General features: G+C 41.4%; 1 protein-coding gene across 1 annotated transcript; it reads right to left on the bottom strand.

Moving 5' to 3' along the window:
- Positions 1 to 21: 21 nt before the first annotated feature.
- On the bottom strand, positions 22 to 23,877 carry fhip2a (FHF complex subunit HOOK interacting protein 2). The gene is made up of 17 exons (XM_029753381.1): positions 23,582 to 23,877; positions 22,499 to 22,577; positions 22,175 to 22,344; positions 21,786 to 21,890; positions 21,537 to 21,659; positions 21,047 to 21,253; positions 20,671 to 20,867; positions 17,734 to 17,848; positions 17,449 to 17,525; positions 17,104 to 17,296; positions 9,419 to 9,582; positions 8,568 to 8,714; positions 8,362 to 8,452; positions 7,923 to 8,066; positions 7,549 to 7,689; positions 6,410 to 6,513; positions 22 to 3,600 (listed from the first exon to the last, which is right to left on the bottom strand). Exons 1-17 carry the CDS (start codon positions 23,624 to 23,626, stop codon positions 3,489 to 3,491), a joined length of 2,214 nt encoding a protein of 737 aa, XP_029609241.1. The 5' UTR covers positions 23,627 to 23,877; the 3' UTR covers positions 22 to 3,488.
- Between the last annotated feature and the right edge of the window lie 1,069 nt (positions 23,878 to 24,946).

Here is a 24,946-nt window from a genome sequence, read left to right on the forward strand (position 1 = left end):
CAACAATAACAACCAAACAACTTGATGAATAAAGCTGTATTTTTATTGGGGACGGAAGATTTTAAACGAAGCCATAATGTCCTGTATGATTTCTCATACACACCGAAAAGTAGCACGCATAAACCAGAAATGGCAGATGAGAATGAAAACGTGATGCCCCTGAGTGTATGAGAGAAACTGCAGAAAAGAACCCACCCTGTCAGCGATAGTTACTTTCGAGACACTGATCATAAGCATCAAGAGGCGTGATGAGGAATGAGCATGCAACTTATATTACATTTAAATACCATTACAATAAATCATACTGGTCAAGAAACAGTCCAAAAAGATAACCTCAAACTGGGTGTGAAATGGGTTAACAATTAAATGCAGCAAACATTTTTACCAAAGATATACAGTGATTGGTCTAAGCGGATACATCAGGAAAATAAACTAAGTTGGCATCAGATTTTTTGAATACTAGACTCTTGCACCCAGACAAGGAAATACAAGCCCTGTATGCCTTTCACAAATAGAGCATCCAATGTGTAACAAACAAACCCAAGCCAAGCAGTGAAACCATTAATGTCATAGTGTGAAGTAAGGCATCATTGTATTTCCTTGTCAGTGTCTCCAGAAGAGGAGCAAAGTGCTGACTGCTAAGAAATCATCATGGATGGGAAGAGAGCCTGGTCCCTGATCTGTTTGTGCAGTCTTCCCAACTCCTATGGTCATTAGTGTGACAATGGCCACAGGAGTTGGCCAGAAGGCACAAACCGATCTGGTACTAGGCTAGGAGAGAGCTGCTGCTTTCAATAAATGATATGCATGCATTTACACCTGGCAATATTACTATTGTACACGTATAGCCTATATACACAGGTACAGAAAGGTTGGAAACGTTGATAACAAAATGTGCATGATTAAGAAGAAAAAATGTTTTTCTTCCATTAAAGTAGACAAGTCACTCCTGAAAGGTGCATCCTAATATTTTTTTGGAGTTCATGATACAAACAAAAAAAATCTAAAACTAAAAAAAGCTTTTTAGTATATGTACAACATATGAACAAGAATGAAGACAATGTGCAAATCTGATTTCATGCAAACGTTTGCATAATTAGGCCAGAGGGGTATACTACAATGCAGGACAACCAAGGTAGAAAGCTAACTTGAATAAAAATGAAATAACGTATTATCTGGTTCATTTATAAAGCTAAAACTGTAAAATGGGATGTTCGTGGAATCAATTAATGTCCATATCTTCCTAGAAAATTATCCAGAACATTCAAACAAGTTAGCTGGCTAACATGTTGATCCTATTTTGTGACATACTCCCCCAGGTGCTGTATAGGGTAGACAACCAGAAGCCAACTTGCTATGTCAACTTAGCAGGAACAACAGCTCTAGCCACTAAGTTCAGTGTCCATTTGGAGTATTTCAACTCCTGAAGTCATGGGGATTCATCCAGCCTGCATACTACAGCACGTGTACTACAGCAAGCATTCACAGACCAACACACTCATCCTCTATAACACACACACACACACACACACACACACACACACACACACACACCGGCCACCATCCATGTACAAACCCAAAGCGTTCAGGCAAGCAACACATCCCCAGCACCGGTTATGTCATGTAGTCCCCTAATTCCGACCAATTAAAGAATTAAGTGTAAGTGTCCAACCTCCACAAAATTACTCCAACAGGTACTTGCAACGAACCCTGGTTACACGATCTTCTAATCTACACAAAACACACAAGTGTCCTCCATCAATATTTTTTTTTACATTAAGGGCACATTAATTTGAGTCCTTTCCTCTGCGTCATCAAAGACCATGCTGGAAAACAATACTATTGGTAAATGAAATACATCTATGGAAACAAACTGTATCTATCCAATTGCATTTATAAAATGGTAGCTTATGAAGGAACATATCAAATTCATGTACTGTGTTCCCATACATTTACATGTAGGCCTACATGCCACAATGTAAGCTAACAAAAACAGAATTAATTACGTAATAGGATCACTTCGAGGACCTCCCAACCCCAAAATTAAGATTACCTCCTATAAATAAACAAGTAATTAACAACACGTAGAAAATGTGTTCAATGTAAGATCGCTGAAAGATGGCCATGCCACTAGCACAGATAAAGACAACATAAGTGTACAATGTAGCAGAGTACATTTTGAAACGGCAATAATGATTACTGTATTAAACGATAACATTGTCACAGAGGCAAAAGAAGAAATAAGCGGTGTCGCTTTCCTCAAAAGCCGACGAAGTTCCGAAAAGAAAGCAAAGATGCTGATATATGTAACGAGTGCAAATGTACATAGAAGTTCATGTCCAAATCCAGTTTGTTTTTTAGGATCCACATTCTACAAAATGTGATGTCACATTACTCTATAATGTTATCCCATTGCTAGTGAGGTTGAGGGTGCAAACAATAAGAAACAGACAACCATTGACATGGTTCGGTAGGTAGCCTGAGCAATGTTAAACATGAACAGTTTACTAGTCAGGGACAATTCAAAACTTGACACATTTTCTGCAAAGTAAGTTGCATGGAGAGTTCCTTGTCCACCATTAGTCCATATAATGGGTGTTCTATTAAATTGGTTAAAAATGGTTCTTTCTTTAAAAATGCATATCTGACAGTTAAAAAAGGCAACCTGAAAGAAACTGAAAATAAATACAGGGACTTTCCACTTCTGCCACACTGTGACTAGTATCTTATTATCTCAGACACTACAGTGAACTTCTCCATAAAAAAAATGTTTGTTAACTTTTTACATTGTATGTACTTTTTTTCTTTTAACGAATCGGGTGAATTATCTGATTTTGGTAAGAAATATGGGTCCTAATTAGAAGGGCTATCTTGTCCACAGATTTTTTGTGATTTGACTGATAATCTGACAGAAGAAGAATATATTAGAGATGTGGGCTAAAGATAAAATGTTTCACTAGGAAACAATCAATGTCCTGAAAGAGTAACTGAAAAGGCGTAATAAACCAACACTAAGGCATTGACGCTTACAAACAGCAGAGTCTGAAAAAACTTAAATTAATACACACATACAGAAAATACATTTCTCTCCTTATGACACACATAGTGAAGGGGTGATCATATTTGTTTAGGTTGGCAAGAAAGACAGAGAAAGGCGAGAGAGAGAGAGAGAGAGCACGCAGGGACTCTGCAGGCCTTGCCCAGCTCAAACCATCTTGAGAATGTCCGCTCTCCTACCGCATCCATCCACACATCCTCTTCCTCACCCTGAAAGCATCTAGCCCCAGATTGCCAGCCTCACTGTTGTTCTGGTTAGGGCATGGGGCAAAATACTTTCTCTGTAGTCCCAAGACATTTGATGAAACATGTCCTGCTAACAGTATGTCTTTGGGGCACAATCTATTTTAGGGATGACCAGTGGTAAGTAACCAGTCGTTTGTTGATCCTGCCCCCCCCCCCCCCAGTCCTGACCTGCCTGGCCGGTTGGATTAGGGGGAGGTGGAGGCAGATGTGTGGAACTTGACAAAGGCAATGGCAGCCAGCTCCTTGCAGAACTCCTCCAGTACAATCACCCCCTCCAGCAGGGTCATGTGGTCGATGCTACACAGGAAAGACCAGGCAGGCACAGTGTCAAATTTTAACACATCCCCTTCAAGTCAAATACTTCTGTCTACCTGAACTAGGCTTAAATGTGTTTATGTGGTCAATGCTATGCTACACAGAAAAGGGGAAGGGACAGGGGTTGGTTTAGGGTTGGGGAATGCTGTCAGCATGGCCACTGCTCTTTAAATGTGTCACTCATTGTTTCAAGCCACACCCCGCCGCACACACCAAGTGGAGCAAAAGTACCTCAGTCTGTTCAAGAACCTATAATAAAGTTTTGGGGAAACATTCAGTACAAACCATTTCGTACCATGATTACGGATAATCCTGGACGAATCGCGAATAAATAATAACGATTATTTGCCATTCATTCAGGATTATCCATAATCATGGTAGCATCCACATTAAAGTAGAAGTGTTAAGAAACATATATTATTATTTACAAGAATGACTCCAAAATGACACAATACATGATTTACCATTCATTTCCATTGGACAACAAATTATCTGAAACCAGTGGAGGCTGCTAAAGGGGAGGACGGCTCATAATAATGGCTGGATCGGAGCGAATGGAATGCCATCGATAGCATTCAACTCATGCCATTACCACAAGCCAGTTCTCCCCAATTAAGGTGCCACCAACCTCCTGCGTCTGAAAGACAACCAAAACTAACTGCAAATACATACAACAAGTTTGTAGAGTCACACCCTTGATGTAGCCATTGCATGCTAGGAATATGGGACAACACACTACACTTTTGACTAATTTCATATTAAGAAACTTTAGGGGTTTCAATAATTTTGACCCGGGTCTGACCTGGGTCTTCCAAATGGACAATGACCCCAAGCATACTTCCAAAGTTGTAGCAAAATGGCTTAAGGACAACAAAGTCAAGGTATTGGAGTGGCCATCACAAAGCCCTGACCTCAATCCTATAGACATTTTGGGGGCAGAACTGAAAAAGCGTGTGCGAGCAAGGAGGCCTACAAACCTGACTCAGTTACACCAGCTCTGTCAGGAGGAATGGGGCAAAAATCACCCAACTTATTGTGGGAAGCTTGTGGAAGGCTACCCGAAACATTTTACCCAAGTTAAACAATTTAAAGGCAATGTTACCAAATACTAATTGAGTGTATGTAAACTTCTGACCCACTGGGAATGTGATGAAATAAATAAAATCTGAAATAAATCATTCTCTCTATTATTCTGACATTTCACATTCTTAAAATAAAGTGGTGATCCTAACTGACCTAAGACAGGGAATTTTTACTAGGATTAAATGTCAGGAATTGTGAAAAACTGAGTTTAAATGTATTTGGCTAAGGTGTATGTAAACTTCTGACTTCAACTGTGTGGTGTATGTATGCATGTATGCATGTATGCATGCATGCATACATACTACCGTTCAAATGTTTGGGGTCACAAAGAAATGTCCTTGTTTTTGAAAGAAAAGCAAAAAATGTTGTACATTAAAATAACATCAAATTGATCAGAAATACAGTGTAGACATTGTTAATGTTGTAAATGACTATTGTAGCTGGAAACCGCTGATTTTTTAATGGAATATCTACATAGGCGTACAGAGGCCCATTATCAGCAACCATCACTCCTGTGTTCCAATGGCACGTTGTGTTAGCTAATCCAAGTTTATAATTTTAAAAGGCTAATTGATCATTAGAAAACCCTTTTGCAATTATGTTAGCACAGCTAAAAACTGTTGTGCTGATTTAAAGAAGCAATAAAATGGGCCTTCTTTAGACTAGTTGAGTATCTGGAGCATCAGCATTTGTGGGTTTGATTACAGGCTCAAAATGGCCAGAAACAAAGAACTTTCTTCTGAAACTCGTCGGTCTATTCTTGTTCTGAGAAATTAAGGCTATTCCATGCGAGAAATTGCAAAGAAACTGAAGATCTCGTACAACGCTGTGTACTACTCACTTCATAGAACAGCACAAACTGGCACTAACCAGAATAGAAAGAGGAGTGGGAGGCCCCGGTGCTCAACTGAGCAGGAGGACAAGTACATTAGAGTGTCTAGTTTGAGAAACAGACACCTCACAGTCCTCAACTGGCAGCTTCATTAAATAGTACCCCCAAAACACCAGTCTCAACATCAACAGTGAAGAGGCAACTCCGGGATGCTGGCCTTCTAGGTAGAGTTTCACTGTCCAGTGTCTGTTCTTTTGCCCATCTTAATCTTTTCTTTTTATTGGCCAGTCTGAGATATGGCTTTGTCTTTGCAACTCTGCTGAGAATTTCTTCTTTAATCAGGACAACAGTTTTCAGCTGTGCTAACATAATTGCAAAAGGGTTTTCTAATGATCAATTAGCCTTTTAAAATTATACATTTGGATTAGGTAACACAACATGCCATTTGAACACAGGACTGATTGTTGCTGATAATGGGTCTCTGTACGCCTATGTAAATATTCCATAAAAAATCTGCCGTTTCCAGCTACAATAGTCATTTACAACATTAACAATGTCCACACTGTATTTCTTATCAATTTGATGTTATTTTAATGGACAAAAAAAAAAGCGCTTTTCTTTCAAAAACAAGGACATTTCTAAGTGACCTCAAACTTTTGAATGTGTATGTATAATATATTTGCAAAACTGTCTAAAAACCTGTTTTCGCTTTGTCATTATGGGATATTGATGATTCTTTTTTCTTTTTTATCCATTTTAGAAAAAGGCTGTAATGTTACAAAATGTGGGAAAAGCATATAAAAAACATTTTCTACCTGAATTCAACACATCTTACTATCTTTTGTGAAGTACAGAAACCTTTCACAGAGTACTTACTTCAGACCCTCTGGTTCGAGGCCAAGCAGTCTCTTTCTTACCAGCAGAAGTTTGGGTGTGAAGTCTGGGATGCGCTGAATCCTCAACATGAGGTCCCCAACCACCTGACAGAGTGAAATGCACAGGGGCAAATCAGTGTTACAGTATAAAAGGCTCAGAGCTGGTTCAATACTGACAATAGTTGGGTTTCCATCCAATTGGCAAGAGATTTTCATGCGAATATTCTAAAATAAGCATAAAAACAATTTGCTCATTTTCCCACCAGAGATGTTTCCATCAAACTGACTTGTTGCAGATAAAAGGCTGTGTGAGGACGTAGTACATATGAAATACCATTTGCAGTTAAATTCCCATGTGCCAAATAAAAAATACAAGTTAAATGGGTTTCCATTGCATTTTCAACTCTACTGATGGGTTTTCTCACCCAAAAACTTTTTGCGTTATCTAGTAGCCAACAGCTCACAGGTACAGTAACGGCTAGAGCGCACGTATAGCCTACATGATTATTAATGATGAGATCGTTTTTAATTTGTCAGGTCACCAGAATAAGACCCTCAATATTGATTGGAAAGGAGCATCTAGCGCATCACCTTGCACTTTCACCACCCTGTGAAGATCATCATAACTTATTTAATTTGTAGCTTGATAAACTGCATGCTTTTCCGACTCGTAGTGGGAGGACCACACAACATGTCATTGCGTGACTCCAAGTTTACTTTGATGATGGTTATTATATTAATATTTGCGCATAAAAGCGTTTCCACCGACACTTCTCACATTAATTCATTTTACTGACACCTTGTCTCGCATATTTAGTTTTGTCGACATTTGGAAAGTTTACCGGAAAATGTTTCCATCAGGCCGGTCATCATAACATTTTTTTATCCGACATATACTTGACTCGCATAAAATGTTTGGATGAAAACCTGATTATTGAGGAAATTGTTATGTTTACATAAACGTCACTATAACATAATTGCCCTAACTAAATTGATACTCAAGATTGACTCTACTCAACAAAAATTGTTCCTCCATAGGCCCACAACCTTAACTACCTTACTACAATCACTTCAATATCAATTCATGAGAGATCAATAGAGGGTATCTGAGTATCTGCTCATGTTGATTCCTCAACATACCCTGACGATGACGGAGAAGAGGGACCTGCAGCCGGGGCCCAGGTTGATGTAGGGATCCAGCAGGTACTCATGCATGTGTGGGTGGGGTAACAGAGACAGCTTGGACAGCACTGACGTCACATGCAGGTTCACATCATAAGGCTGGAGGTTAGAGAAGGGACAGTCAGTGAGCTCAGGTACACCATGATGAGTCTAGATTACCACAATATCGCTAAACTCACAAAGCAGATTTAAGTGTTTAATCCAATTGATACCCCGTCTGAACATTCTGGGCCGGTGTTCCTGACACAGATTAAGCCTAGTCCTGGACTAAGAAGCACTTTTAACGGAGAATCTTCTGCAAATCTGAGATCTTTCCTTGACTTCAAACTCACCTGATCCAAAATACGTCCCATTCTGTCGAAGAGGACTTTGAGGAAGTGGCCCTCGAAGAAGGGACTGTCCAGGTCACACTTCTCCATGGCCTTGGGGGTGCCGCGCCAGTCCCATCTCTGACAGATCCCACAGTAGTCCCTGAACTAAGAAAAGATGAGGACAATGATGATGTTGAGTTATGACATTGGGTAGACAACATACCATCCATTCAGTGTTGGTAACAAATCAGAGATCCATGGTCGTGTTCAGTAGGCTCAAATCAGAAGCAAACAGTTTAAAACCGAGTGACACAGGGAGATACTATCTGAAGTTATATAAGAACAATAAGAAACACGTGCAAAACGGTTTCCAACGGTGCACCCTAATGAACACAACCCAGATCTCTATTGAGTTCAGTGAATTAGAAGCTAGGGAACATGAGAGACCTGGAGAACTCACCTGTCTGTGTGCGTCTCTTAGGTAGGTGTCATAACCCGTTCCCTCCACATGAGACGAGGATTTGGCTTCATCAGGCACCAAACACAGGAAACTGAAGCAAACATAATAAAAACATTATAGGGTTATATGATGCAGGTATCTTACTTCCTAAAAGTTTAAAATATGTAACAAAATAAGGCACATGTTTCCTAGGAAATACTGTACACCTGTTTACAATCTTGTGGACCTCTGTCTTTCCATCAGGCTTAGCGTGGTAGGGACTATGTGTTGGGGAGTTGCTCAACCAATCAGGGCTGGACAACCTGTTCTCTGGAGAGAAGTCGTCGCCAAACAGAGGGTCCTCTTCAAGGTCTCTGAAAGACATAACAAAACATCCGTTGGCAGATTCAATGTAAAATGCATTACATTTTACATTACTAAGGTTATTGGTTACAATAAGCTTAGTGATTTTACATCAAAAGAAGGAGTCTCTGACAATATGCTTGTATGCTTTCATATTGTTGGGGATTTCAACCTAAAGTTTGGATACTAGGCGTGGGTATTGCATTTTCTAATTCAAAGAGACAGTAGTTCACACAGATATGAAATCTGTCTTATTAGGGCTGTGTGTTTGTCTTAATGTGAACAGTTTGAAAAGATAATAGGCAGAATTCATTAAGGAGTGATATTCCATGGAATTTGCATTAGTTTCCCCTACTAATCTCAGCCCCAAGAACAAAATCTCACATCAGGCGCGCTGGCCAAGCCAGTGAATGCTTAATCTGTCACGAGGGACTAGGCCCCAAAATACTGAGGAACCATGCAAATTAATTTAATATTCACATTCCATGATGGCTATGCTCAAGTTATTTTTTGTGGTTGTTGTAGTGCATTGCCATTTAATTCATGGTTCCAAGTTATGGACACACCATCTGTGAAGTATTGTGTATTGTGGCACCTAATGAGGGAATACACTTTTTATTCATTTTATTTCCACTACATTTCTGAATGCAGTTATATAGTTAGAACCCCAGAGCCCATGCAGCCAGAGGACAGAGTCGGCGGAGGGATCCCTTACATGAAGTCGTGGGGCTGGCCGTTCTCCACGGGCTCCCTCTCCTCCTGGGGCTTGTTCTCCAGGTAGTTCCTCTCCTCCAGGCTGCGTAGCATCAGACTGTGGAGGATGTGCTGGTTGGGCTTCTGGATCAGGTGCTCAAACAGACGCAGGGTCATGATGCTGATCTGTGGGAAACATATTTGGAGGCTATGAGCACAATGGAAGGAACTGAGTTTCAACAGTGAGTTCGTGAGACACAAATTTAAAGCAGGACACGTGGTCACTTCTGGGTGTCATTTTAGCGGTTTAAAGCAAGACTCAGTTATGTAATTTGTGTATATGTCAGGGTGACAATTTTACTTTTTTGTAAACAAACCCAGGCAACACGTGCTCCACCTGAGATTTCTCAAGTGGCCGCTGGGCCAGCCATCCTTTGTGATCAGTATTAGTTACAACAAGCATGTAGGCTACTACTGTATTACAAAAATGTATAAATAGGTTGAGTCAGCTATGAACGTTACTGAAGTCAAATGTAATTGGATAAGAGCGTCTGCCAAATGATTCAAATGTAAAATGTACAGTGCATTCGGAAAGTATTCAGACCGCTTGACTTTTACCACATTTTGTTACGTTACAGCCTTATTCCAAAACGTACTCAATTGTTTTCCCCCTTATTCAATCTACACACAATGCCGTAAAAAAGTTAACATACATACATACATACATACATACATGTGGAATCATGTGGTAACCAAAAGCAGTGTTAAACAAATCAAAATATATCTTATTTTTTAGATTCTTCAAAGTAGCCAGCCTTTGCTTTGACAGCTTTGCACACTCTTGGCATTCTCTCAACCAGCTTCACCTGAAATGCAAGGAACTTTTTAAAATCATAGTCACACACCTCATGTAGCCTAGCCCATAGGCCTACAGTGAGGGAAAAAAAGTATTTGATCCCCTGCTTATTTTTGTTTGTTTGCCCACTGACCAAGAAATTATCAGTCTATAATTTTAATGGTAGGTTTATTTGAACAGTGAGAGACAGAATAACAACAAAAAAATCCAGAAAAACGCATGTCAAAAATGTTATAAAATGATTTCAATTTTAATGAAGGAAATAAGTATTTGACCCCTCTGCAAAACATGACTTAGTACTTGGTGGCAAAACCCTTGTTGGCAGTCAGAGGTCAGACGTTTCTTGTCGTTGGCCACCAGGTTTGCACACATCTCAGGAGGGATTTTGTCCCACTCCTCTTTGCAGATCTTCTCCAAGTCATTCATGTTGAGGCTGACATTTGGCAACTTGAACCTTCAGCTCCCTCCACAGATTTTCTATGGGATTAAGGTCTGGAGACTGGCTAGGCCACTCCAGGACCTTAATGTGCTTCTTCTTGAGCCACTCCTTTGTTTCCTTGGCCGTGTGTTTTGGGTCATTGTCATGCTGGAATACCCATCCACGAACCATTTTCAATGCCCTGGCTGACGGAGGTTCTCACCCAAGATTTGACGGTACATGGCCCCGTCCATAGTCCCTTTGATGCGGTGAAGTTGTCCTGTCCCCTTAGCAGAAAAACACCCCCAAAACACAATGTTTCCACCTCCATGTTTGACGGTGGGGATGGTGTTCTTGGGGTCATAGGCAGCATTCCTCTTCCTCCAAACACGGCGAGTTGAGTTGATGACAAAAAGCTCCATTTTGGTCTCATCTGACCACAACACTTTCACCCAGTTGTCCTCTGAATCATTCAGATGTTCATTGGCAAACTTCAGACGGGCATGTATATGTGCTTTCTTGAGCAGGGGGACAGCAGGATTTCAGTCCTTCACAGCGTAGTGTGTCACCAATTGTTTTCTTGGTGACTATGGTCCCAGCTGCCTTGAGATCATTGACAAGATCCTCCCGTGTAGTTCTGGGCTGATTCCTCACCGTTCTCATGAGCATTGCAACTCCACGAGGTGAGATCTTGCATGGAGCCCCAGGCCGAGGGAGATTGACAGTTCTTTTGTGTTTCTCCCATTTGCGAATAATCGCACAAACTGTTGTCACCTTCTCACCAAGCTGCTTGGCGATGGTCTTGTAGCCCATTCCAGCCTTGTGTAGGTCTACAATCTTGTCCCTGACATCCTTGGAGAGCTCTTTGGTCTTGGCCATAGTGGAGAGTTTGGAATCTGATTGATTGATTGCTTCTGTGGACAGGTGTCTTTTTTTACAGGTAACAAGCTGCGGTTAGGAGCACTCCCTTTAAGAGTGTGCTCCTAATCTCAGCTCGTTACCTGTATAAAAGACACCTGGGAGCCAGAAATCTTTCTGATTGAGAGGGGGTCAAATACTTATTTCCCTCATTAAAATGCAAATCAATTTATTATATTTTTGACATGCATTTTTCTGGATTTCTTTGTTGTTATTCTGTCTCTCACTGTTCAAATAAACCTACCATTAAAATTATAGACTGATCATTTCTTGGTCAGTGGGCAAACGTACAAAATCAGCAGGGGATCAAATACTTTTTTCCCTCACTGTATATGTTTTGATAAGGTTTGTGTCACAACTAAAGCGGCCAAATAACTTCTTAAAATGAAGCCCATTAATCCACTTTACAACGGGTGTAGAGCCTGTCAGACAGTTTCATTTTTGGGGAAGAATTTTCACCATAAAAATGCACCTTTATAATAAAAGCATTACATGCATAATCTCACTTGTGGTCACTTTTGAGAATGGTGTTTTCAAGCTAATGGAAGATTTGCACTTATATCCTACTGCCGTGTGCACATTGCTGCACTTATAATGTGAAGAAATGAAGAAAAGCTACACGTTCTCATCTGTTGCATCAGGCTCATTGCTTAAAACAGTTTTTTTTGGATGCTAGTGGTTGTATTAATTTTGGATCTATCGCAACACACAACTGGAATATTTGGAATATTGGATTTCTTGCACAGAATAGGTCAACTTTAGTACTATGGGGGATAGTCGACAGACTAGTGCTTTTGCTGTTCGTTAGGCCTACTTATCTTGTTGGCTGACGAAAAGTAAAATGTGGACAGTTTTTCCAATATGCGCCGAGGAATTGGATAAGGACGCGCAGTTGTGTGTCTTCACTTGTAGCCTGTGAAAAAAGACCTGATCACGTGAAGGAGAGCCATGTGAGTGAGGTGCTTCGGCACGCAGCCTGGAGAAGGAAATTATAATTATTATATTCAGCCCAAGGGCACAACGGCCACACAAAGGGGATGCAGCCGGGAAATTCAAGGCATTATCAACTGCTTCTCAAATTGTGAATGAGAGACTGATGAAGTGTGTACAGCCTGTGCAAAAAACAAAGCAGAGCGCATGCCTTTCATGCACATTTTTTCAAATCATCATTAGAGTTGCGTCATGCAGCGTTAGAATGTATTACAAATGAAAACATATAGCCCAATGTTTGTATCACAAATAAAGTTACATAAATAACTCTAAATTAAGCATATAGGAGTACCAGTTTCTTTGTTAACCTCTCGACACAGAATAGCCACATGTGCGCACACCCTCAAATCCTTTGGAGAATATTACATATCTATCAATTGTATTCTTCATACTATAAAATAACACCATGGAATTCTAAGCAAATCTTTTCTGCTAAATGAACTAGTGTAACCCACAGCCATACAGCATAGTCAGATCAGGGCCTAACATAAGGACAACTCCGAGTATGCTATTCTGTTCTGAAATAGACAACATTTTCTTCATATCATGTTTCTTTAGACCTGCCTAAAATAAATAATGTATTTATTGTGATGGTGTAGGCTATATTACATGGATTTATTAGACTTTTTCAAATGTTCTAAAGGGTTGCATTAGTGGCTTGTAGACTCTACGTGGAACCCAGGAGCCGCTAAATGTGTTTATGTTAATCCGGTCAATTACCTTGAGACCGGAAGTTATTTGCTTGACAACCACCGGCTGACAAACTTTGATGACTTCCACAGCCCTAACAATGACAGAGGAAATCCCAGGAATTTATTTTCCACCATCAGTCGCCTCCTCCACCCTACAGACTCTGGCCCTCACACAGCCACAATGTTACGGATTTGCTGAGTTAAAGGCTAAAATCAACACCATCCGACAGAACATTGTATCCTCCAACCTCAACCTCACACTGGCTCCTAGCCCACCACCCATATCTAAGTGACTTTGCTGTAGTCTCACCTGCTGTTGTGTTCAAAATCATCTAAACTACCAGTGACACCCTCGACCCTATTTCAACGTCACTGTTCAAAACATGATCAGCTGCTCTCATCCAGTTTGTAACCAACCTGTTCAACAAGTCCTTCCACACAGGGCATGTTCCGTCACTGTTCAAAATCGCTTCCATCACCCCTTTGCTCAAGAAACCATCCCTTGACCAAGACCTCTCAAACTACAGGCCTATTTCCAACCTCCCATTTTTATGTAAAGTCCTAGAGAAGATATTGGCAACTCAGCTTCAGTCACACCTCAGTGCTATCCATCTTTATGAGGCGCTTCAGTCTGGCTTCAGGCCCATGCACAGTACTGAGACCGCCCTGGTGAAGGTTGTCAATGACATGCTCATGGCTGCAGATACAGGATCCCCAACAATCTTGATTCTTCTGTACCTCAGTGCGGCTTTTGACACTGTAGATCACGCCTCAGAGAGCACACTGCCATCTGTGGGACCACCCTAAACTGGTTCAGTTCCTACCTCTCTAACCGCAAGCAGTACATCACCCTCGGAGAGGCAAGACCCTTGCAGTGACCCACAAGGGTCAGTGTTAGGACCTATCCTCTTCCTACATGTTCCCACTTGGCCAGATCTTCAGACAAGTGTCAAATTCCACTGCTATGCAGACGACACAAAGGTGTCCATTAAGACAAAACCTGACACAACATCTGCACTGTTAACATTGTCCAACTGTCTGGAAGAGGTAAAATCTTGGATGCAGAACATCTTCCTACAACTCAACAGCAGCAAGACAGAAGCAATGCTTATAGGCACCCCCCAGCAGATCAACTCCTGCCAGCATCTGCCCTGTCACCTCAGTCATCATTAATTTGGGTGTGAAATTCGACCCGGCTCTCTCCTTCAATGACCACATTAGTCACATCTGTAAAACGTCATTCTTTCATCTGAAGAACATCTCCCGCCTAAGACTCTCTCTCACCACATCTGAAGCAGAAAAGCTAATCCATGTATTAATTTTCTCCAGAATTGATTATGGGTACACAGTACTTCGGGGCCTGCCTGCAAATTCAATTCATAAACTACAGCTCATCCAAAATCAGTGCTGCAAGGATTCTGACACAAACAAAAAAAGTCTGCCCACATCAACCCCATCCTTGCTGATCTCCATTGGCTACCTGTTTCTCAAAGAACTGACTATAAAATTCTCTGCCTCATCTATAAAGCCGTAAATGGCATCGGACCCGGCATCTACAAGGTGTCGAAAACTTTCGACAGGGATGCTGGCCTATGTTGACTCCAATGCTTCCCACAGTTGTGTCAAGTTGGCTGGGGGGTGGAAAAACGTTTTTGCCTATGCTGCAGATGGCTATATTGGGTGCTGGAGCACCCTCAGCACTCCTACCTCCTGCAGCTATGTGGATTGGTATGGCTCTAATCCAATGAGGTCTTTATGAGAACAGAAATATAATGGCAAAGCATTTAGGCTATGTTATCCTTTATGATGATACAATGTTTGAGGCCAGTTGTCATGGTAACACATCAAAATACGGGGACAGCGCACTTAACTTATTCATGACAATTTGGACATCCTATAATGCCCATTCGTGTAACACATGCGTTTACACTGGGGTTAGTGCTTTGGCATTGATGTCCAATAGGCCTAAGTGCAGTACAGATGTAGGATCTTCAATGCTTCCTACAGTTGTGTTAAGTTGGCTGGATGTCCATTGGGAGGTGGACCATTCTTGTTACACATGGGAAACTGTTGAGCATTAAAAACCCAGCAGCGTTGCTGTTCTTGACACACAAACTGGTGCGCCTGGCACCTACTACAATACCCAATTCAAAGGCAGTTCAATATTCTGTCTTGCCCATTCACCCTCTGAATGGCGTACATACACAATCCATGTCTCAATTTTCTCAATGCTTCAAAATCCTTCTTTAACCCGTCTCCTCACCTTCATCTACTCTGATAGAAGTGGATGTAACAGGTGACATCAATAAGGGATCATAGACTGACCAGGTGAAGGCTATGTCATGGAAAGAGCAGGTCTTCCTAATGTTCTATACTCAGTGTATTTTCTATTTTTATTTTTCTATTTTATGCATGTATAATGATGTATGTATAAGGAAAAGCACTTTATTCTTTACAAATGTAATACATTATTATTAGACACACTTAGTGAAGGCTACAGGACTGAAAGCCATTGAATAGAACAAACATGTATCTGTCGCTAACAAATACAGTCATGGGTGGTAACTGCACGCAAATAAGGTCGAATAAATTCTCAAGTTGAATTGTATGTTTACTCAATCTAAAATTCAAAGTTGAGTGAAAATTCACCAAACTCACAATCCTATGTTTTTTACACTGTAGACAGCTAGCTGGCTTTTGTGATTATCATTGGCACTGTCCACAGCAGCATGCTGGCACTAATTGTGAGTCTAAAACACGGTCCAGCTCCAGCAAGTGGAAAATATCTTCCAATCCTTTGCTGAATAAAAAAGAAAAGAAAAATCACCCACAATTCCCGTTCCATCCAGAATATCAACCTCGTACTTGACTGTCATTCAGAAAAATATTTCCTGGATCAGCTGATGATAGTTGAAAACAACCCTATGCCTGACTAAACAGCTGGATACCCAATGTGCAGCCAACAAGTAGCCCTATTAGCCTATGCATATTGAGAACCATGCAAGTTAAGCGACTCTTTCGGTTAAAAGCATTCAATTTTGCAATCGCATACAATATTTTGGATTTGTATGCCTATGAAAACTGTTAAATATCACATGAACATTTGATAAATTGGTGCTGCCATTATTAGCGAACCATCTCATAGACTGAGCAATACTTTTGTCCTGCTGATGGCTCATAAGGGGTCGATGGGATGATTGATTAGAATTAAGCATCAGAACATTCACACCAAGCCTAATGGTAAATCAGCTCACAATTGTCTGGACACTTTCCTACCTGTGCAAAATATTTTTAGGTTGAAATATATTTTCTTTCAGTTTCTGTTTCTTAAATTGAATATGCGCATGTTTTACATTTATTCATTCATGTATTAGTAGGCTTATGGATGACATTTTCCAAATTATTCGCCCAACCCGGTTTTATTTATTCTGTCTAAAAGGAAGGCAGAGAATGCAGAGCATAGGAAGTAACACTATAACAAGGCTACTAGGTATAAGACTGTTTTTACCCAGGTTAAATTGAGTTTCCCTGACGAAACCACCAGCCTGATTTTCTCAGCCAAATGTGGTGAGAGAGCACGAACAGGCTGGCGGGTGCCCGGACAAAAGACTTCGCTGACAGAGAGTTCCATGATGGAGCAGCATTCGCGCTAAAATATAACACGTTGACGGGGCATTGATTTGAATAGGAGACCAAACAGTCTTCTCTACTTCCGTAGCATCACATTGGAAAAATACAGTATATTTGTCCCATGTCAAACCCAACCACCTGAGGCAGAGTGTGTGTATCAAGGTGTAGATAACAGTGTATTATGCATGAATATGGGTGGTCACCTCATCTGACAGGTGGTCACAGTGCTCTATGAGTCTGTGTCGGAGGGGGTTCTGAGCAATGCTGGCTAGGGTCTCTGGTCCTTTCTCCTCCCCTAGGAGGAAGTAGACCATGTCCTGCAGCAAGGCCTCCGAGGTCACCTGGCGGATGATCCTGTTAAGCAAAGCCGTGGAGGTCAGGATGCCCACCTCCGACCTAAACAGGGGACAGAAGGGACACTGTCATCCACTGACACAGCATTATACATTGTCATCTTTCATTGTCAATGGATCTAGTCAGGGGCAGACATACATACACATTCAAACGAAGAGAGGCACCTACGAGTGTTCCTCTGAATAGGGACTTACGTCTGCATCAGCTGGGGCTCCATGACCGCCACAAAGAACCTCTCTCTCACTGCTTTAGCCAACACTGCAGCCGCCGTCTTAGGGTACAAGACCCAAGAAATGTTTCATTACTCAAAGTCACTTTGATATAAAAACTATAGATGTACGTAATGTAAGTCTTTGTGAGTCTTGTATATATAGCTAATTGTATTCTCTTATGTTTTTGCTGAATTAAATTCTAACAAGTCCGTGTACTATTTAAAAGAATCTTCCAGTCAATGGTGAGTCAGTGTTGTTGCTCATTACCTTCTGAGCCTCTTTGATGAGCTGGTCGCAGTAGTCGAGCCAAGATAAGAAGGAAATGAGTGCTCGCTTCCCAGTGAAGATGGCAGCATCATCCTTCATGTTATACACATCCAGTCTGCAACAGACACAATTAGATATTATACTTTTCTGATGCCGATTCTTAATTGATCAAGATGCATATTCATTCTATAGTTGTCTTAACTTGACTAGAGATATTTGCTGTGTTTTAACAGAGGAATCATGAAATATTTATATTCTGAATTGAGGCCAGTGTATGGCCATAGGTTTCTCTCAGCGGAGCTTTAGTTTGATGGGGTCTAATGTAGTTTGTTAAGTGTTCAGTGCAACTAAAACAGGGTTAGCATTGATAAAATCATTAGTCAATTACAACCAATTTTCTTGGGATGTAACAATTTACCAATACGCATCGGTCCCCGATTCAAATGTTTAAAGATCTTTCCATGACAGACAGACCAGGTGAAAGCTATGATCCCTTATTGATGTCACCTGTTAAATCCACTTCAAATCAGTGTTGATGACGGGGAGGAGACACGTTAAAGAAGAATTATTAAGCCTCAAGACAATTGAGACATGGATTGTGTACGTGTGTCATTCAGAGGATGAATGGGCAAGACAAAAGATTTAAGTGCCTTTGAACGAGGTATGGTATTAGGTGCCAGGCGCCCCAGTTTGAGTGTGTCAAGAACTGCAATGCTGCTGGGTTTTTCACACTTAAACATTTCCCGTGTGTATCAAGAATGGTCCACCACCCAAAGGACGTCCAGCCAACTTGACAACTGTGGGAAGCATTGAAGTCATCATGGGCCAGCATCCCTGTGGAACGCTTTCGACACCTTGTAGAGTCCACGGCCCGACAAATTGAGGATGTTCTGAGGGCAAATCAATATTAGGAAGGTGTTCCTAATGTTTTTTTTGTTACACAGACATACACAGAGGCCCAGCTCATGAGCTCCATCAGCAGCAGATTGTAATTTACACTGAACAAAAATATAAACGCAACAATTTCAAAGATTTTACTGAGTTACAGTTCATATAAGGAAATCAGTTAATTGAAATAAATAAATTAGGCCCTATTGATTTCACATGACTGGGCATTTGCCTCATGCAGTGTGACATGTCTTCTTCGCATAAAGTTGATCAGGCTGTTGATTGTGGCATGTGGAATGTCCCACTCCTCTTCAATGGTTGTGTGAAGTTGCTAGAAATTGGCTGGAACTGGAACACGCTGTCGTACATGTCGATCCAGAGCATCCCAAACATGCTCAATGGGTGACATGTCTGTTGAGTATGTTGTTGAGTCTGTTGTTCTTCCAGTCTTTGAATGAATACAACGTCGCCCGGGTGGAATATTATAGCTATTTTACGAGAAAAATAGCATAAAAAATTATTTTAAACAGCGTTTGACATGCTTCGAAGTACGGTAATGGAATATTTGTAATTTTTTTGTCACGAAATGCGCCCGCGCGCCACCCTTCGGATAGTGACCTCAACGCACGAACAAAACGGAGCCATTTCAATATAACTATGGATTATTTCGAACCAAAACAACATTTGTTGTTGAAGTAGAAGTCCTGGGAGTGCATTCTGACGAAGAACAGCAAAGGTAATCCAATTTTTCTTATAGTAATTCTGAGTTTAGTGAGCACCAAACTTGGTGGGTGTCAAATTAGCTAGCCTGTGATGGCCGAGCTATCTACTCAGAATATTGCAAAATGTGCTTTCGCCAAAAAAGCTGTTTTTTGATATAAATATGAACTTGATTGAACAAAACATGCATGTATTGTATAACATAATGTCCTAGGAGTGTCATCTGACGAAGATCAAAGGTTAGTGCTGCATTTAGCTGTGGTTTTGGTTTTTGTGACATATATTCTTGCTTTGAAAATGGCTGTGTGATTATTTTTGGCAGGGTACTCTCCTGACATAATCTAATGTTTTGCTTTCGCTGTAAAGCCTTTTTGAAATCAGACAATGTGGTTAGATTAACGAGAGTCTTATCTTTAAAATGGTGTAAAATAGTTGATTGTTTGAGAAAATTGAATTGTGGTATTTTAGTTGGTTTTGTATTTCGCGCCGTGCGATGCCATTGGCTGTTGGCTAGGGGTTCCGCAGGCGGAACGGTGTTCCGCTAGCGGAACGTCTGTCCTTAACAGTTAAGGACATTATTGTAAACAGGATGCTTGTTTTGGAATATTTGTATTCTGTACAAGCTTCCTTCTTTTCACTCTGTCATTTAGGTTAGTTGATTCATCCTCAGTTCTACCACAGCCATTAAACTCTGTAACTGTTTTAAAAAGTCAACATTGGCCTCATGGTGAAATCCCTGAGCGGTTTCCTTCCTCTCCGGCAACTGAGTTAGGAGGGACGCCTGCATCTTCGGGGTGACTGGGTGCACCATCCAAAGCAGAATTTATAACTTCACCATGCTCAAAGAGATATTAAATGTCTGCTTTTTTATTTGTACCCATCTACCAATAGGTGCCCTTCTTTGCGAGGCATTTAAAAACCTCCCTAGTCTTTGTGGTTGAAATTCACTGCTTGACTGAGGGACCTTACAAATAATTGCATATGGAACCTAAATGAGGTAGTCATTCAAAATGTATGTTAAACACTTAATGCACATAGAGTGTGTCCATGCAACTTATTATGTGACTTTACTCCAGAACTGATTTAGCTTGCCATAACAAAGGGGTGAATACTCATTGACTCAAGAATATTCAGCTTTGACATTTTTTATGAATTTGTAAACCTGGGATATTGTGTGTAGGCCAGTGACACAAAATCTAAATTGAATCCATTTTAAATTCAGGCGGTAACAACCAAATTTGGAAAATCCAAGGTGTGTGCATACTTTCTGAAGACACTGTCTCTCTGACAAAGCAGAGGTAGCTTGATGAGTGGACAGCAAAGCCTCACCCCCAGTTGACTGACTCCACTGTCTCAATGTCCAGGGGATCCATGGACATGGGGAGAGCCTTGTAGAAGGCTGACAGTCTGTCAGTCAAGAGTTCACAGAGCTCAGTGTTCTCCGTCAGACACTTGGCCGCGGCCGGCTCAGGCAGACTGACCAGCAGCATGAGGCCCTCGCATGCCTTCACCACTATCCTGCCATCCTGAGAGACAGAGAGAGAGGAAAGCATGAATATAGATGCTACTCAAACACAGCTCAAGCTACATTAAAAACACCACTAAGCCTATTCCCACTGCAACCTCAAATCAAAACAGACTATATCAATCATCAGTGTGGTATGAGTAACCTGGTCTCAGATCTGTGGTATGAGGAGGTACTGACCGGACTCTTGGTGAGGTTGAGGAGAGACGTGACTATGTTGTAGTTGTTGACGTTGTTGTTGTTGGACTGGGCAGCAGCAGACTTGGGCTCCTCAGGTGATTCAGCTGCCTGTCCCTCTGCCTGGGGCTGACCTGTGTCTGGTGAAGCCAAGTCCTCCCTAACCCCCTCTACACCGGGCCTCTTTGGGTCAGGTCTTTTCACTTTATTCTGTGAACCAGGAGATACAAAAAAAAAAAATGATTGAAGGATTCAAACTGTGTGACATCAGTTCAGCTGTCTCTCAAGTCTCCTTACTGAAACATCCTGACTCGTTTTCATTAAGGCACACTAACAAAACGTTTTAGAACATGAAAAAAATAAGCCAAATGTAGTTTTTTTGATAAGTACAGATAGTACCTTTCTATTTTAATCAATTTCAGAGCATTTGGTGCCCAATGAAGACAACCCTGCCGTCTCTGTTATGGTAGCATCTTATGGACATCATACTTACCTCCAGGAAGAAGTTAACGAGGTAGGGGTCCTGCTTTAGTTTGGCACAGACAATGCAGAGGAACTGGATCTCCTCGTTCTCTGTGGGAGCAGCCAGGATCTCTCCACACAGACGGATGAGTTTCTGAGGAGACAACCAGAGAGACACACTACTTCACACTGAAACAGTGTACAAATGACATCTACATAGTAAACACATCCATGTGTTAAAACGATCCATATCTACAAAGTAAAACGTCTTGGATCTCACCTGTACAGGTCTATGGACATTGATGTGGGGCAGAAGAGGCTGGTGAATGCGTCCTAGCAGCTTGGTGTAAAAACTCAGAACCTGCTGCTTCATTCCCGGAGGACACTGATGGAGACAAAACAACACCAATAGATTAAGAAACACCATGTAACTTTTCATACCTTATCTGGTCTTTCTAACATGATTTGGTATAGGCTAACTATCCAACAGAGTGCAGTGAGGTCTTTTACTTTTTTCACACTACTGAGCAAAGTCTTGCTGTACTGTGCTCGCCTGGTTACACATCCACCCAAGTTGCTGAAAGGAATAATGTGAAAAGAAAATGTCAGAGCCAGTTCAGTGTGGTTTGAGTTGGCATGATAGTGTGAAAAGGGCATTGTTCCCCTTACGTCAGCCTTGCCCAGGGTGAAGAGGGTCTCTAGGATCTTGTGGTGCAGCAGGTACTCCATGCAGGGCCCAGTCTCTCCAGAATCTCTCTCTGACTCCTCCTGCGTCAGGATGTCCAGCATCTGCTCCAGATGGGACGGGATGTTGGTGTCTGTCACAGGTGCTTTGTCATCTGACACAGAAGAAATAAACAAACAAATATTGCTTTGAAATTACATTGTCGTTACAGGTAATACATAATTGATAACATATCTCTACTCCATGTCTGTTTACAGTGATTTGAAACTCATACTTGATGTCTATTAAGTGTTGTTCATTGGTCTTACCTGATGTCTCTATGTAGTAATGAGTGATGGCTTTCCAGTGATACACAAAGTCCTCCTGCAAGGGCAGTGAAGGCGCAAGCTGAAACAGAAAAATAAATTAAATCAAAACCATGTTTATCACACAATATTGTCCGATTAACCAGTGTCTGATTAATTAGTTTAGCAATCTTTACTACAGGCCTACTGCCAGTCTGTGTGTAAAGCAACCAGACTCTCTTGACTAGGCAAGATGCACAAACATGTAATCTGCTTGAGCAGATCTTTTCACTCTCTCTGCACATTGGACATGTCGGCCTACTTCTTGTGGCCCCCAAATGTAGGGTCTTATAACAGTATATATATATAGTAGTCAATCTCGTTTGCGCAACGCCGACAAGTCATCTTATCACCAAGGGTGTGGAGAAATCTACCAGATATCCAACCCTTGCTAACGTTTGAATGCAGATGAAAACGTTCAGCATCCGACGAACTAGACTCGCATGTACATCACAACAATTAATTAGCCTTTCTCGCTTGACGGGAACCCCGTATGGTAACGTTAAAAGGTCAGAGGGGTATACAATGCAGGTTTCACGAGTTAACCAGCTTTGACAAACAGACAAAAATAATGTATATGCCGACCTTTGGGCTAACGTAGTTACTTAGGGAAGCTAAACTTAGATTTGTTTCTGGGGTGTTGACTCAATTAGACCATACCCACTAAAAGCTTTTTTTTTTTTTTTAACAGATTGCAGAGATGTAAACATTAGCTTGCTAGCTAGATAACGTTAGCTAGCCCGGCCATAATCAAGGCAATGTAGCTAACAGCTTTAGCTAATTATTTCAATCACATTGCTTAATAGGAGGTAAAATAAGACCGGAAACTAGAGCGAAAGTTTTAACTAGCCAACGTTAGGCTTTGTTGGACACCTCTGTTGTTAGCGTTAGCAGCACCTACGATCACATCTGGCAAAGCTAGCTGGCATCCGCTAACAGTTACGTGGTTAACTTCAATAGAACATTCAGTTAGGCCCAATTGTCCCCGACCTCGATTGAACCTTTCTTCCAGAGGTTTGACATTTTCCACATAAATGAAAAACTCACCGCCTCGACTGCGTGCTGTAGAATCGATGTAAATTTGGAGAACATTTTGTTCTTCGACTGGACCAGTTTGTCACGAGAAGACCTAGAGAATTCCTCTATCTTCTTCCTGTTGTTAGCGCCGCGATCCAGATTGGAGTTTTCATATAATGACCCTTGAAGGAAAATTAATGCAAACAATAAAACGCACAGTGGACTCTATCTCACAACCACTGTTACAACATAAACTACTGTAACGTTCACCTCTGTTGGACACCGTGGCACTTCCCCAGCCAAGCAGTAATATAACAGATAGAACAATGAGCCAGATATTTTACCGGATGTATAAATGTGAAGCATCTGGTTGGCGTTTCCACTCACTACCAAATATGGTGATGATAGGAAGCCCAGTGGACGACAGTGGGAGAAGATGGAGCGAGATGGATTTTGAACAAATTACTCTAATTTTGTCATCGATGAAACAGTTGATCTCAATACAGTTTTCTGTTTTCAAAACTATAACCTGTTACGAACAGAGTGGACTAAGTTTTGTATACTTTGCCTTTTGCTTTCTTTAGAAGGAACGCAAGGGCGAATTGAGTTATTGCACACGGAGCACTTAACATAATAGGCTTTCCCTAACGGAAATATGCAAATACATGCTGGAACGCGCCAATAAGATCTTGCTAGCTCGTTCGTGGCTCTGCCCACCTCCTTGCTCGTTTTAGCCACGACAGGTTTTTGTCTATCTTGGGTTACTTATAAAAAATCTTGGGCAATATCTTTCTTCTGTTTCTTCGTCTTCATTTTCTTATTTTGTATCATGGCGTTCATACATTTTGTTTGTACATGCCGCCACCTACTGTGCGGTAGTGTGTGGTCACTCACGTTACATTTTGTGATACAAAAACTTAAATGGAAAGGGAAAAAAATGCACCACCAACTAACCCAACGCCTACAGTGGTTCTTCCTTTAAAAGTTGTGTCATACTGCAGCACACCTTGCGGGCTGCCGCAGAATTCTATGGCACGTTATTTGAGTGTCAGCCATTGTTGCCATTAATGTTAGTTAGTGCTACTTTTACCACCAGAGGGCATTTTTTTAAACCCCTTTTCCTCCCCAATTTCATGGTATCCAATTGGTAGTTACAGTCTTGTCTCATCGCTACAACTCCCGTATGGACTCGGGAGAGGCAAAGGTCGAGAGCTGTGCATCCCCAGAAACACAACCCAACTAAGCCGCACTGCTTCTTGACACAATGCCCGCTAAACCCGGAAGCCAGTCGCACCAATGTGTCGAAGGAAACACCATATACCTGGCCACCGTGTCAGTGTGCATGCGCCCGGTCCGCCACAGGAGTCGCTAGAGCACGATGGGACCAGGACATCC

The sequence above is a fragment of the Salmo trutta genome, chromosome 5 (assembly GCF_901001165.1).
Source record: "Salmo trutta chromosome 5, fSalTru1.1, whole genome shotgun sequence".
Taxonomy (NCBI): Eukaryota; Metazoa; Chordata; class Actinopteri; order Salmoniformes; family Salmonidae; genus Salmo; species Salmo trutta.

What these genes read in the sequence shown, in the direction of transcription:
- fhip2a (XM_029753381.1), bottom strand. Translation starts at nt 23,626, where the DNA reads ATGTTCTCCAAATTTACATCGATTCTACAGCACGCAGTCGAGGCG. An exon ending in TACAGCACGCAGTCGAGGCG is followed by an intron (nt 22,578 to 23,581) that starts GTGAGTTTTTCA and finishes TTTCTGTTTCAG; the next exon opens with CTTGCGCCTTCACTGCCCTT. An exon ending in TCAACCTCACCAAGAGTCCG is followed by an intron (nt 20,868 to 21,046) that starts GTCAGTACCTCC and finishes TCTGTCTCTCAG; the next exon opens with GATGGCAGGATAGTGGTGAA.